The sequence below is a fragment of the Salmo trutta genome, chromosome 23 (genome assembly GCF_901001165.1).
Source record: "Salmo trutta chromosome 23, fSalTru1.1, whole genome shotgun sequence".
NCBI classification, from domain to species: Eukaryota; Metazoa; Chordata; class Actinopteri; order Salmoniformes; family Salmonidae; genus Salmo; species Salmo trutta.
The window spans coordinates 30,265,833-30,281,522 of NC_042979.1; the positions used below are offsets into that span (position 1 = coordinate 30,265,833).

General features: G+C 43.4%; 1 protein-coding gene across 1 annotated transcript; it reads left to right on the forward strand.

The window, feature by feature from the left end:
* The first annotated feature begins 13,093 nt into the window (after window positions 1-13,093).
* Window positions 13,094-15,041, forward strand: LOC115159774 (claudin-5-like). Its single transcript, XM_029709816.1, has one exon. The coding sequence runs from the start codon at window positions 13,353-13,355 to the stop codon at window positions 13,998-14,000; it is 648 nt and encodes a 215-aa protein (XP_029565676.1). The 5' UTR covers window positions 13,094-13,352; the 3' UTR covers window positions 14,001-15,041.
* The last annotated feature ends 649 nt before the right edge of the window (window positions 15,042-15,690 follow it).

Consider the following 15,690-nt stretch of genomic DNA (forward strand, 5'->3'; position numbering starts at 1 on the left):
AAGACAGACTACGTTGAAGAACACGAAGAAAAAGAACATAAGGTTGACTAAGAAAATAAAAGCAGAACCTTACAATGTTAGATCCTGATCTGGCTATGCCAAATGGCTGTGTGCTACACTAGTTCATTTAGCAGTCAAGATTTTCTTAGAATTCCTTGGCATTATTTTATAGTATGAAGAATACAATTGAACAAAGCTGAATAAAATAGAAAGGATATTTTCTCCAAACAATTTGAGGGAGTGCACACATACGGCTATTCTGTGTTGAGCGGTTAACAAAGAAACAGGTACTCCTATATGCTTAATTTAGAGTTATTAATGTAACTTTAGTTGTTGGAAAAACGTTGGGCTATATGTTTTGATTTTTAATACATGTTAAGTTGCATGATGCGACTCTAATGATGATTTGAAAAAAGTTGCTTGAAAGCGATGATTTTTGCGCAGGCTGTACACACTACATCAGTCACTCATTCACAATTTGACAAGCACTTGATAATGCCTAGAATTTCACGGCGGCATCCCCTTTGTTTGGCCGTAATGCACCCTAAAAAAATCCATGCCTTTTGCCGCCAGCGGCCGTTGTGGCCTTCTCCCTTAGTGCTGCGCTCTCCATCACGTGATCAGGGCCCTCATTTATCAATGTTGCGTAGAAAGCTTCTAATTTAACTCATACAAAGAAAATGTTGAATGTTTGCAAGTACAAAAAAATGTGGTATTTATCAATTGCTCGTAGGCTTGATTTTGTCACGTGTGCTCCCTCTCCGGCTTCTAGGTCACCAGGCTGCTCGTTATGGCGCATATCTGTCACCATCCTTACGCGCAGCAGCGCATTATGACACTCACCTATTCTGTTTATTTATTAAAACACTCACTCCCTGAACTTGCTTCCCGACTCTCAGCACCCATTGTTTACAGATTTACACACATCTGTAATTATTTTGCCTTGATAAATCAGACACGTTCTAAAACACTGTGCTAGTGCACGTGAAGTCTCATTTACATAAAGAACCACACTAAATTACCATTTATGGTCACAAACCTTCCCTTTAAAGCTGCAAGAAATGTCACTAATTTCTGTCCGCCAACATGGAGAAATCAAAGACAAAGAAAGAAAACTTTTTTAGGACACAGAAATATAACTTTTGATCGCTGAAGTGGAAGCAAAACAAGCCATAATTTTTGGAGCCCTCAGCAATGGCTTGACAAATAAGAGACAAAATATTGCTTGGGAGCAGGCTTGAGCTGTGGTAAATTCTGCCTCATCTGAGTGCAGAACAGTTAATGAAATTTAAAAAGTCAAGCTTTATTTTTGCAACCATATTCAGACATGGACCACATCTAAATAATTTTTGTTGACAATAAATATAAGAAATATATATAACAAAATAAATGTAACAAAATGAATATTACAAAAATAACAAAACATGAACTCTTGACAGATGTGGGTGATTTGCCTGATCCCTCAGTCCCAGGCCTACCAGAAGGGTATCCTTTTTGTGGAGCAATTCAGCTGTGCTACATGTTTTGACTGACGCAGTCCTGAAACAAGAGATCAACGCATCAATTCTTGGACTCAAACAGCAGCTGGAGGATGTATGCAACGGCCTGAGAGAGATAAATCAATCATTGAAAGAACTTGTTGATTGTGTCAAACATGTGAGACAATAAATTCTGGTGCAATGTAAATGTGTTTTTCTTGTCGATTTGATTACAATATTTGGAAGAACAGATACCTAAAAGCGTTGTATGATATTGACTCTGGTCCTCAGTGCCAGGGCTATGGGTGGTGGGAAACACTCTGTCAGGCATGGGCTCATCGGATCATTCAGTGGAATTTTTGATTGCAATGTTGTGGAGTACACTCCAAGCCTTGACAATGTAGCAAGCCTAAAAAGGAATTTGCACATTGTATTACATTCACGTAATGGCATTTGAAGGAATGTCATTTCAGAGGCAAACCTTGCTAGGCTAGTATTGCAGTGTGCCTCCTGTCCCAGACAAGCACAACGCCCTTTCAGCAGGCCTATGGTGCGCTCCACTGTTGTTCTTGTGCTTGCGTGGGCTTCATTGTACCTTGACTCTTGTTGGTTTGAGGAGTTTGTGAGGGGAGTCATCAGCCATGTTTTTAACGGATAACTCCGGTCTCCTGCAGTTATGAAACACACCATTCAGATATTGTTTCCCAGTAGAGGTCTAACATGGCAAATAAAACCTTGAAAATAAAACATAAGTCAATTACCAATAAGCCATCCGTCCTCAACAGCTCCTTCCAGGAGGTTAAGGCCAGCTGAACTGTTCCGCACAATGAATGAATCGTGTCCCACCTGGCCATTTGGCCACTACATTCAACAAAGCCAAATGTGAATCACAGATGACCTGCACATTGACAGAATAGAAACCTTTTCTGTTGACGAAGTTGAATTAATTCATTGATGGTGCTTTTATTGCGATGTGGGTGCAGTCAATTGTTCCAATGACATTGGGAAATCCTGTCACGACCCTCGCCGAAGTCGGTCCCTCTCCTTGTTCGGGCGGCGTTCGGCGATCGACGTCCCCGGCCTTCTAGCCATCGCCGATCCACGTTTCATTTTCCATTTGTTTTGTCTTTGTTTTACACACCTAGTTTCAATCCCCCAATTACTTGTTCATTATTTAACCCTCTGTTCCCCATGGTTTTTGTGAGTGATTGTTTGTATGTATACGGTCCGTTATTGGGGGCTAGTTTATTGTGTTGTATTTATTTGATTCCTTGAGTAAATTACGTTCCTTACTCATATCTGCTGTTCTGCGCCTGACTCCTCGACACCAGCTACACACAGACCCATTACACATCCAGCTATGGTATGGAAATCCTTTTTCACTCTGGCCTGTTGCACAGCAGTGTACGGAAACGGTATGTATTGTGGGGTCAATGAAACAATACCATGAAGGACTGCAGGCAATATTTGGCTCATGGTTGGTTGTGAAATGCCAGACCGATATGCAATCTCCCGTTGGAATGTTCCAGTGGCCAAAAATCCCAGGGTGGAGAGGACTTGGGTATGCACTGGGATGGCATTGGTGCATTTTGTCTCCCTTTCTAATACCGGAGAGAGTTGGTTGCAGAGATACAATAAAATATGCCTTGGAAAACAAAATCTACTAATAAGCCAAGCATCACTCTCAGCAAAAAAATGTGTACGCTCATTGAAAACACGCTCCCTGCGTAATGCAGCTTGTGCCAGATCCTCCAGCAATGCAAGATTTGCCATTTTGGACAAGTCACAATGCCTCAGTGTTGCCTTTTATATTATTTAACTGGTTTAACTAAATTGCCTCCAACCTTACATTCCACTCTCTTTCTAATTGACTTTATTATTCAATTATTATTCAATTAGGCTTAAATGGTTTCATGTTTATGAATTCGATAGCACCCTGAGAAAAATATTAGTAGCTTAAGTGTCTATAAAAGAAATACGAAATAAACAATTAATGTATCATTTTTTTTCTTCATATTTTATGATTTGGTCCAGTATGTCAATCCTTTCTCCATTTGGTGGATGGTATTTCATTAGCAGTTAGACTTTTCTACCACAAGGTGCTGTGGGTATGCACGGTCAGAGGTGTCCTTCAATTTACACACATTCTCAAGTATAAATACAATTGATAAATCCCACACTTTGCTTAGAAATGATTGCACACATGGTTTACGAACCTTTCTGTTCATATGCAACATTGATAAATGAGGGCCCAGGTCTTTCTCACAGGCTACTAGTGAAGACAGACACATCAGGGACGCAACTGCGTGCATCCTTATCCAATTCCGAGGTGCATATTGCAGATATTGGAAGAACTGTCCACATTTACTTTTTATCAGCCAACAAGATGAGTAGGCCTAACGAACAGCAAAACCACTAGCCTATGTAAATCTACTATCCCCATAGTACAAAAGTCTACCTATTCTAGAAATAAATATTCCAAACATAGTTTGGGACAGTTGTGTGATGCAATAGATCCCTATGTTTCTGACACAACAGATCAGAACGTTTAGCTTAAAATGTTGATCAACTATTAGGCTATTTCTTCACATTATAAGTGCAACAATGCGCACATGGTAGAAGCATTAAGAGCAAATGTTACATGAGCAGAAAACACCATTATCAAAAGTTATCGCAAATGCAATTATGCATGTAATTATTTTATTATAAAGGTGCATTATTATGGTGAAAATGATCTTCCCCAAACTTGAAACTCACACGCTGCTTATGTATGCAAGTTAGGCTCTACACCCCTTGTAAAGCAGATAGTTGTGATACAAACCTTATTAAAACATATATGCCTATGGGTGTGCAACTATGATAAGAAAAAGTCGCAAAAAACGCATTGTTTCTTATGTTGGGCATCATTCACAAGTGATAATATATAATTCACAAGTGATAAGCTAATATTGTTACCCATCAAACTGTTCTTGATTTAATATTGTCTTTACATATACTAAATAATATATGTGTGAAATTAGTTTTGATTTAGAATGGACCATTATCATGCACCTGTATTGAAACAGGAGCAGTGGAAAGAATACATGTGATCTATGCACTTAAATAGCGAATGGGCTACGCTTTTCCCCGTGGTTTATTTTCATGCCAGCCAGGTAGGCTATACTCCTGTTGTATATTTAAGCAATGTGCTTAATATTAGGAAAGTTGAGAAATAAATATAGTAGGCCTAGCCTATAGAAAGCTGATGTGATCCTCCTCTTTTTAGTAGAGTCCATCACTCTTTTTTGAATTGTGCAATTGCATAGCCTATAGAAATGTTGTGCAACATCTCATTGGCTCTCATGAAGCATTTGATTAGATTTTCAATCACATTTGCATCGATGTCAGAGTGATTAGAGGGACAATAGAGTGCTGAGTACCAGCCAGTTAGCAAGTTTGTTAGGCTACTAATGACCAGCAGCAGCATCAGAGCTTGGAGAAGCATAATTACTGTGATTAAACGGTCACATGGAATTTGACTGCCTTCATGACTCTTGACCGCCGGTGTGGCAATAATATCATCACAGCAACAGCACGAATTAGGACAACTTCCGGAGGATGTCCTCCAACCTATCAGTGCCCTTGCAGCATGAACTGACATGTTGTCCACCCAATCAAAGGATTAGAGAATGAATCTAGTGCTGAAATCATAAGCTACAGCTAACTAGCACTGCAGTTTATAAAATGTGGTGAGTAGTTGACTCAAAGAGAGAAAAAGACGACAGTTGAGCAGTTTTACACAAATTAATTTCTTCGTGATACTTTCACTCTCACTTACTTAGCTAGCCAATGCAGCTAGCTAGTTTAACCTACAGTGGGGGGAAAAAGTATTTGATCCCCTGCTGATTTTGTATGTTTGCCCACTTACAAAGAAATGATCAGTCTATAATTTTAATGGTAGGTTTATTTGAACAGTGAGAGACAGAATAACAACAAAAAAATCCAGAAAAACGCATGACAAAAATGTTATAAAATGATTTGCATTTTAATGAGGGAAATAAGTATTTGACCCCTCTGCAAAACATGACTTAGTACTTGGTGGCAAAACCCTTGTTGGCAATCACAGAGGTCAGACATTTCTTGTAGTTGGCCACCAGGTTTGCACACATCTTAGGAGGGATTTTGTCCCACTCCTCTTTGCAGATCTTCTCCAAGTCATTAAGGTTTCGAGGCTGACGTTTGGCAACTCGAACCTTCAGCTCCCTCCACAGATTTTCTATGGGATTAAGGTCTGGAGACTGGCTAGGCCACTCCAGGACCTTAATGTGCTTCTTATTGAGCCACTCCTTTGTTGCCTTGGCCGTGTGTTTTGGGTCATTGTCATGCTGGAATACCCATCCACGACCCATTTTCAATGCCCTGGCTGAGGGAAGGATGTTCTCACCCAAGATTTGACGTTACATGGCCCCGTCATCGTCCCTTTGATGCGGTGAAGTTGTCCTGTCCCCTTAGCAGAAAAACACCCCCAAAGCATAATGTTTCCACCTCCATGTTTGATGGTGGAGATGGTGTTCTTGGGGTCATAGGCAGCATTCCTCCTCCTCCTAACATGGCGAGTTGAGTTGATGCCAAAGAGCTCCATTTTGGTCTCATCAGACCACAACACTTTCACCCAGTTGTCCTCTGAATCATTCAGATGTTCATTGGCAAACTTCAGACGGGCATGTATATGTGCTTTCTTGAGCAGGGGGACCTGTGTTGTCGGAACGCATGCATTCCATGTCAGAAAGGAACTTCACACTGCCATCACAACTTTTAACAACCACTGACACAGTATCCAGGTTTCCAGTCCACTTTTGATCCAGTAGCCTTTTCGAGGTTTCTCTGGTGTACAGGGCAGCCATTGTTGGTTTATTTAAGAACCTGTAGAGTGAGTCACAGACATTATAAAAGTCCTCCCGTGCTATTTCAGATGACATTGCATAATCGACCACTAAGTGAAGCTGGTGGTTGAAACAATGAACATATGGCACTTCTCTGTTTACTTTGTCTTGCAATATTTTCTGCATGCCCCCCTTTTAACCTGACATCACACTTGCGCCATCATAACATTGACTAAGTATGTTTTCTGTGTCAAGGCCTACCTTTGTTAACTCGGTAAGAACAAGTTTTGTAAGTGATAAAACATCACAGTATTTTGTAGTTGCAATTCATTTTCATTAGATTATAGTCATTTAGCAGACGCTCTTGTCCAGAATGACTTACAGTGCATTCGGAAAGTATTCAGACCCCTTGACTTTTTCCACATTTTTCGACGTTACAGCCTTATTCTAAAATGGATTGAATAAAACAATCTATCCTCATCAATCTACAAAACACAATACCCCATAATGACAAAGCAAAAAAAAATGAAATTTTTGCTAATTTATTACAAATAAAAAACATAAATACCTTATTTACATAAGTATTCAGACCCTTTGCTCTGTGACTTGAGCTCAGTTGCAACCTGTTTCCATTGATCATCCTTGAGATGTTTTGACAACTTGATTGGAGTCTACCTGTGGTAAATTCAATTGATTGGACATGATTTGGAAAGGCACACACCTGTCTATATAAGGTCCTACAGTTGACTGTGCATGTCAGAGCAAAAACCAAGCCATGAGGTTGAAGGAATTCTCCGTTGAGCTCCGAGACAGAATTGTGTCGAGGCACAGATCTGGGGAGGGGTACCAAAACATGATCAATGGAAACATGATGCACCTGAGCTCAATTTCGAGTCTCATAGCAAATGGTCTGAATACTTATGTAAATAAGGTATTTCTGTTTTATTTCTTTTTATAAATTAGCAAAGATTTCTAAAAACCTGTTTTCGCTTTGTCATTATGGGGTATTGTGTGTAGATTGATGAGGGAATTTTTTTGAATATACATTTTAGAATAAGGCTTTAACATAACAAAATGTGGAAAAAGTCAAGCAGTCTGAATACTTTCCGAATGCACGTGGGTGTATTTGTGTTGACACCGATGTTCCCATAGCAATTCGAACTAGTTTTTCATTCCACAGTGCAGTGCATTTCAAATGCTCTTTGTATGATAACTGCCTAGCAAATCTGAAATCTTTGGTACTATCAATAGCATTCATCCAGTTAAAATACTCAGCTTGAGTGAAGTCCTTGTCTGCGTTAGCATTGGATCCAACAGAGAACTTTCGACATGGGAAACAAAATGCTGCATCTGCTTCAAGCAAGTATTCCGGGCACTCTCTTCCTATGAACCAGTTGCTATTAAATTAATGTTTTTGGGCAGAAAACCTGCGGCTAGGGTAGGATTTTAGGCTAACCTGGGCTGGCTCCTCCAACACTGCTGGGCTTGGCGGTCACCTTGGTGGTTTGATGCTGCTGCTGCTGCTGCTGTCACGTCCTGACCAGTAGAGGGTGTAGTTGGGTCAGGACGTGGCAGGAGAGTCTGTGTGTTTGTTGTTTCATTAATTTTGGCCGTGTGACTTCCAATCAGGCACAGCTGTAGAGGGTTGTGGCTGATTGGGAGTCACACATAAGTGGTCTACTTTGCCTTTTGGGGTTGTGGGGAATTGTTGTGAGCACTGCTGCGGTTGTTTGAGCATGCCACGCTGTTGTGAGTATTGTTTGTTGTTTTGTTTTGTTTCAAGTGGATGCTCTACTCCTTTTTTTTGAACATTAAAAAATATGAGTATCCATACTTCCGCTGCGCCTTGGTCCTTCTCTCTCAAATACGACATATTCGCCGAAGAGTACGACATATTCTGTGACAGAATTCCCCACCAACACACGACCAAGCAGCGGAAGAAGGCTGGCGAGGTAAGGGAGACCGAGAGGCACAGCTCCCCGCACTAGCATGGAGGTGCGTGGTCACAATCGGGTACGCCCAGTACCAGCACCACGCACCAGGCTTCAAGTGCGTGAACCCAGCCTCGCCAGTCAACAGTCGTCAGTGCGGCCCGCCAGTCAACAGTTGTCAGTGCGGCCCGCCAGTCAACAGTCGTCAGAGCTGCCTGCCAGTCAACCATCACCAGAGCTGCCCGCCAGTCAACAGTCGTCAGAGCTGCCCGCCAGTCAACAGTCGTCAGAGCTGCCCGCCAGTCAACAGTCGTCAGAGCTGCCCGCCAGTCAACAGTCGTCAGAGCTGCCCGCCAGTCAACCATTACCAGAGCTGCCCGCCAGTCAACCGTCGTCAGAGCTGCCCGCCAGTCAACCGTCGTCAGAACTGCCCGCCAGTCAACAGTCGTCAGAGCTGCCCGCCAGTCAACAGTCGTCAGAGCTGCCCGCCAGTCAACCATTACCAGAGCTGCCCGCCAGTCAACCGTCGTCAGAGCTGCCCGCCAGTCAACCGTCGTCAGAACTGCCCGCCAGTCAAAAGTCGTCAGAGCTGCCCGTCAGTCAACAGTCGCCAGAGAGGTCAGACTGCGCTGAACTGCCGGAGTGGCCAGACTGCGCTGAACTGCCGGAGTGGCCAGACTGCGCTGAACTGCCGGAGTGGCCAGACTGCGCTGAACTGCCGGAGTGGCCAGACTGCGCTGAACTGCCGGAGTGGCCAGACTGCGCTGAACTGCCGGAGTGGCCAGACTGCGCTGAACTGCCGGAGTGGCCAGACTGCGCTGAACTGCCGGAGCGGCCAGACTGCGCTAAACTGCCGGAGCGGCCAGACTGCCCTGAACTGCCGGAGCGGCCAGACTGCCCTGAACTGCCGGAGCGGCCAGACTGCCCTGAACTGCCGGAGCGGCCAGACTGCCCTGAACTGCCGGAGCGGCCAGACTGCCCAGACTGTCCCGAGCTGCCAGACTGCCCAGACTGTCCCGAGCTGCCAGACTGCCCAGACTGTCCCGAGCTGCCAGACTGCCCAGACTGTCCCGAGCTGCCAGACTGCCCAGACTGTCCCGAGCTGCCAGACTGCCCAGACTGTCCCGAGCTGCCAGACTGCCCAGACTGTCCCGAGCTGCCAGACTGCCCAGACTGTCCCGAGCTGCCAGACTGCCCAGACTGTCCCGAGCTGCCAGACTGTCCCGACTGTCCCGAGCTGCCAGACTGTCCCGACTGTCCCGAGCTGCCAGACTGTCCCGACTGTCCCGAGCTGCCAGACTGTCCCGACTGTCCCGAGCTGCCAGACTGTCCCGACTGTCCCGAGTTGCCAGACTGTCCCGAGTTGCCAGACTGTCCCGAGTTGCCAGACTGCCCCGAGTTGCCGGACTGCCCCGAGTTGCCAGACTGCCACGAGCTGACAGACTGGCCAGACTGCCGGGAAAGGCCAGAACCGGAGCCACCTCCTGATATAGGTGGGTTGTGGAGGGGGGGTGTAGCACAGTGCCGTCGTTGACGGCAGCCACCCTCCCTTCCCTCCCTTTAGTAGAGGGGAATTTTTGTTTTGTTGTTTGGGGTTTGTTTTGTTTTTGGGTTTTGTTTTAAAGGTGCTTCCGGGGTTAGCACCTTTAAGGGGGGGGTACTGTCACGTCCTGACCAGTAGAGGGTGTAGTTGGGTCAGGACGTGGCAGGAGAGTCTGTGTGTTTGTTGTTTCATTAATTTTGGCCGTGTGACTTCCAATCAGGCACAGCTGTAGAGGGTTGTGGCTGATTGGGAGTCACACATAAGTGGCCTAATTTGCCTTTTGGGGTTGTGGGGAATTGTTGTGAGCACTGCTGCGTTTGTTTGAGCCTGCCACGCTGTTGCGAGTATTGTTTGTTGTTTTGTTTCAAGTGGATGCTCTACTCCTTTTTTTTGAACATTAAAAAATATGAGTATCCATACTTCCGCTGCGCCTTGGTCCTTCTCTCTCAAATACGACATATTCGCCGAAGAGTACGACATATTCTGTGACAGCTGCTCATCGTTCTCCATAGTTTGGGTACTTTGGCGAAGCCAATTTCTGATATCCATCATGGCAGATTAGCTGGTTCGAGCTAGCTAAATAGGCTAAAGGTAATAACGCTTACACTTTGTACAGCTAGCTAAGAAGCAAACTAACTTGGTAGCAGTGTGGTGTGAGGCAGAGTTGAGTGAAGCAGCTTCAACAGTAAACTTATAAATTAAAATCAAATATTAAAAACCAGAATTATTTGCACTGATGCATCAAAAAGAAACAAAAATAAAAGTAAAGATATTTCCACATACATTGCGTATCACATTTTTTTCACTTAGCCTACCACGGAGATGAGAAGCGTTTTCCCCCCACTTTTTATGGAAACCCACAGGAGTCATGCCTAACCGCCCAGTGGCTGTCCATAGCCCTGCTACACACACACACTGTGGCGCTATCTGTCCATTGTGATGACGCATTGGAGATAAAGATTTGAATCATTTTAACTTGCTATTTTTTCATATGGACATAAAACTAAAACTGAGGGGGCTAAGCCCCCTTTTGCCCCCTCGTGGAGCCGGATCCTTGTGTACTGCTAGGGCAAAAACAAAAATGTGCACCCATTTGGGACCCAAGGACCAGGACTGAGAACCACTGCTCTAAAGAACAACACATACAGTTGAAGTCGGAAGTTTACATACACTTACGTTGGAGTCATTAAAAATCGTTTTTCAACCACTCCACAAATTTCTTGTTAACAAACTAGTTTTGGCAAGTCGGTTAGGACATCTACTTTATGCATGACAAGTAATTTTTCCAACAATTGTTTACAGACAGATTATTTCACTTATAATTCACTGTATCACAGTTCCAGTGGGTCAGAAGTTTACATACACTAAGTTGACTGTGCCTTTAAACAGCTTGGAAAATTCCAGAAAATGATGTCATGACTTTAGAAGCTTCTGATAGGCTAATTGACATCATTTGAGTCAATTGGAGGTGTACCTGTGGATGTATTTCAACGCCTACCTTCAAACTCAGTGCCTCTTGCTTGACATCATGGAAAAATCCAAAGAAATCACCCAAGACCTCAGAAAAACAATTGTAGACCTCCACAAGTCTGGTTCATCCTTGGGAGCAATTTCCAAATGCCTGAAGGTACCACGTTCATCTGTACAAACAGTAGTACGCAAGTATAAACGCCATGGGACCACACAGCCATCATACCGCTCAGGGAAGAAGACGCGTTCTGTCTCCTAGAGATGAGCGTACTTTGGTGTGAAAGTGCAAATCAATCCCAGAACAACAGCAAAGGACTTTGAGGAGATGCTGGAGGAAATAGGTACAAAAGTATCTATATCCACAGTAAAACAAGTCCTATATCGACATAACCTGAAAGGCTGCTCAGCAAGGAAGAAGCCACTGCTCCAAAACCGCCATAAAAAAAGCCAGACTACGGTTTGCAACTGCACATGGGGACAAAGATCATACTTTTTGGAGAAATGTCCTCTGGTCTGATGAAATAAAAATAGAACTGTTTGGCCATAATGACCATCGTTATGTTTGGGGAAAAAAGGGGATGCTTGCAAGCTGAAGAACACCATCCCAACCGTGAAGCACGGGGGTACAGCATCAAGTTGTGGAGGTACTTCCCTGTGGCTCAGTTGATAGAGCATGGTGTGTGCAATGCCAGGGTTGTGGGTTCAATTCCCACGGGGGGCCAGTACAAAAAAAAAAGAAAAAAAAGAAATGCATGAAATGAAATGTATGAAATGTATGCATTCACTACTGTAAGTTGCTCTGGATAAGAGCGTATGCTAAATGACTAAAATGTTTAAAAAAATGTACTTTGCTACAGGAGGGTCTGGTGCACTTCACAAAATAGATGTCACCATGAGGAAGAAAATGATGTGGATATATTGAAGCAACATCTCAAGACATCAGACAGGAAGTTAAAGCTTGGTCACAAATGGGTCTTCCAAATGGACAATGACCCCAAGCATACTTCCAAAGTGGTGGACAAATGTCTTAAGGACAACAAAGTCAAGGTATTGGAGTGGCCATCACAAAGCCCTGACCTCGATCCTATAGAAATTTGTGGGCAGAACTGAAAAAGTGTGTGCGAGCAAGGAGGCCTACAAACTTGACTCAGTTACACCAGCTCTGTCAGGAGGAATGGGCCAAAATTCACCCAACTTATTGTGGGAAGCTTGTGGAAGGCTACCCAAAGCATTTGACCCAAGTTAAACAATTTAAAGGCAATGCTACCAAATACTAATTGAGTGTATGTAAACTTCTGACTCACTGGGAATGTGATGAAAGAAATAAAAGCTGAAATAAATAATTCTCTCTACTATTATTCTGACATTTCACATTCTTAAAATAAAGTGGTGACCTAAGACAGGGAATTCTTACTAGGATTAAATGTCAAGAATTGTGAAAAACTGCGTTTAAATGTATTTCGCTAAGCTGTATGTAAACTTCCGACTTCAACTGTACTTAGTTTTACTTGCATTCAATACTAATTTCAATACTAATTTCTGTAATACAATGAAGGTAGACTGTAGTTCATATAGAGACTGGTGAATCGTTGGGCAACCTACACATCTGTTGGGTTTATTTTTCTGTTACTGCACACACACACCATCTCCCTCTCTCGCTCTCTCCTCACGAAACTTGTCTCTCTGGATGCAACTTCTGCCTGCTCATTGGCTGAAGCGGAGATTGCCCTTGCCGCCGGTTGGCTCAAAGTCTGTCCACTTTGTTTTGACATATAAGTGTAACTGTTGATCTGAACTGTGGCGTACGAATAGCCGTCCCATAAATGACAAACCCCGCACCCCATCCTGCACAGAGTGGATTCAGACAGCGATGTACATAGATCCTGTCCTGCTAGAGCCTATATACCTTACTAAACAGGTTAATCTCCTAACATATTTTAGATCATCTATTACAAGCCTAACATTTCTACAGCGAATAGGAGAAGAGATTTTTCTGATATTTTAGTGGATATTAAATGAAATTTTTATTCAATCTCCTCTTTGTATTTGAAGAAGAAAAAGGCTCACCATGCTCTCTGCTTGTCTGGAGTTCCTCGGGATGGGGTTGTGTCTACTGGGCTCGCTCCTGGTCATGGTCGCGTGCGGGCTGCCCATGTGGAAGGTGACGGCGTTCATCGATATGAATATCGTGGTCGCGCAGACCACCTGGGACGGGCTCTGGATGTCATGCGTGGTGCAGAGCACCGGCCAGATGCAGTGCAAGATGCACGACTCGGTGCTGGCGCTCAGCCATGACCTGCAGACGGCGCGCGCCCTCACGGTGATCGCGGCGGTTCTTGGGGTGGCGGGGCTGGTGGTGACAATTGCCGGGGCGCAGTGCACTAACTGTATCAAGACCGAATTGGTGAAAGCAAAAGTGGTGCACGCCGGTGGGGTGGTCTACATAATCAGCGGTCTATTGGTGTTGGTTCCCCTCTGTTGGATGGCCAATAACATCATAGTAGACTTTTACAACCCAGATGTGTCCTCATCCAAGAAGAGGGAGATAGGAGCGGCCATCTATATCGGCTGGGCCGCCACAGCCCTGCTCCTTCTGGGGGGAACCCTGCTATGCTGCTCCTGTCCCCAGCGAGGCAAGAGTGCCTATCCCATCAAGTATGCCCCCACCAAGACCATCTCGGCCAACGGAGACTTCGACAAGAGACATTATGTGTAGGCGATGAGAAGAGAGTTTTGCGCACATCCAAACTTGCCACAGGAGCCGGACAGAGAAGTTAATGCCTTCCCTTCCTGTTTGATGCCCATCACATACGTTATCTTTATTGTGGTCACCTAGAACGGAGGCTTTGATAAGGGAAATGATATGTAGACTAGACGATATCAGGATACTTTTTTCATTTGGTTTGATTGTCTGTTATGCATGCCGACTTCACCAAACTTTAACTTCCTCAGTTTGAAATGAGTGTATTTTTTCCGAACGTATATTTCTGTGTGTTGTAGGCTACACCGTTGTATAGAGGTCTGGCGACCAGAAAATAAAAACAAAAATGTTGCCAATGAAGCCATACATACCGAGAGCGCAGCTAACGACCAAAACATTGAAACAGTGATCATCAACTAAGGGAATTTCGTATTTTACACCCAACTTGTAACCTAAATCCAATGACAAGGTTACATTTTTGGTTGATCTCAAGTTAAATTCACGTTAGTTGACAAATCAACCACATGTAAATCAAAACTAGACATTGAACGATGTCTGTGCCCAGTGGGACCTACTTGTTGTGTAGCCTATCCATTGTGTAGCGTTTTTATAAACTCTTGTATTTGCATATTACTATTTCATCAGTATTATATAGACGTATTGTATAGATGTTTTAAAGTTGATGTTATAATTTGACACTAGGCTATTGTCTGGCCAGAGTGGTCTGTCAGGTCTGTGGGCTCTGTGAATAAAGCCTATTGTTCTCAACTGGCTTTAGTGTCTGCATGTAGTTGTAAATAGCTACATACATAGAAGCAGGGACTGGTTTTCAACATAGTTAATAAGTTTAGGTTCCCACCCTGGACTTGTCCTTTGTAAGCAGTGAATGCTACTCAGAAAAATGTGCACTCATATGATGATCAAATGAGCTTATTTGCATTTGAATGCTGTTGTATTGTACTGTATAACTAGCTGATTGTGGACCTATCTGTTTTCCTAGTCCTCTTTAACCTATTGGGCAATTGATGTTTTATAATAAAAAATGAAATCACAAACCCCCTTGTGTTTCTGTGTAGTATAATTGTCTGTTACATGTGCATTAGGCTATTTTTATTGTAATAGTATATACTATTGACTGTTTATTAAGCACAGTTCACAATACAGTTTCAGTTGCATTACTAAGGTTTCTCTACATTGACCTTCTACCACACACACACAAACATACAATATACAGTGCATTAGGAAAGTATTCAGACCCTTTCACTTTTTCCACATTTTGTTACATTACAGCCTTATTCTAAAATGGATTAAATAAAAAATGTTCCTCATCAATCTACACACAACACCCCATAATGATGATGTGAAAACCGTTTTTAAGAACTTTTTGCACATTTATTGAAAACAAAAAACACAAATTCCTTATTTACATAAGTATTCAGTCCCTTTGCAATGAGACTCGAAATTGAGCTCAGGTGCATCCTGTTTCCATTGATCATCCTTGAGATGTTTCTACAACTTGATTGGAGTCCACCTGTGGTAAATTCAATTGATTGGACAAGATTTTGAAAGGCACACACCTGTCTATATAATGTCCCACAGTTGACAGTGCATGTCAGAGCAAAAACCAAGCCATGAGGTTGAAGGAATTGCCCGTAGAGCTCCGAGACAGGATTGTATCGAGGCACAGATCAGAGATGTTCGATCG

Excerpts from the sequence above, each read along its gene's own strand:
- LOC115159774 (XM_029709816.1), top strand. The coding sequence starts at position 13,353 with ATGCTCTCTGCTTGTCTGGAGTTCCTCGGGATGGGGTTGTGTCTACTG.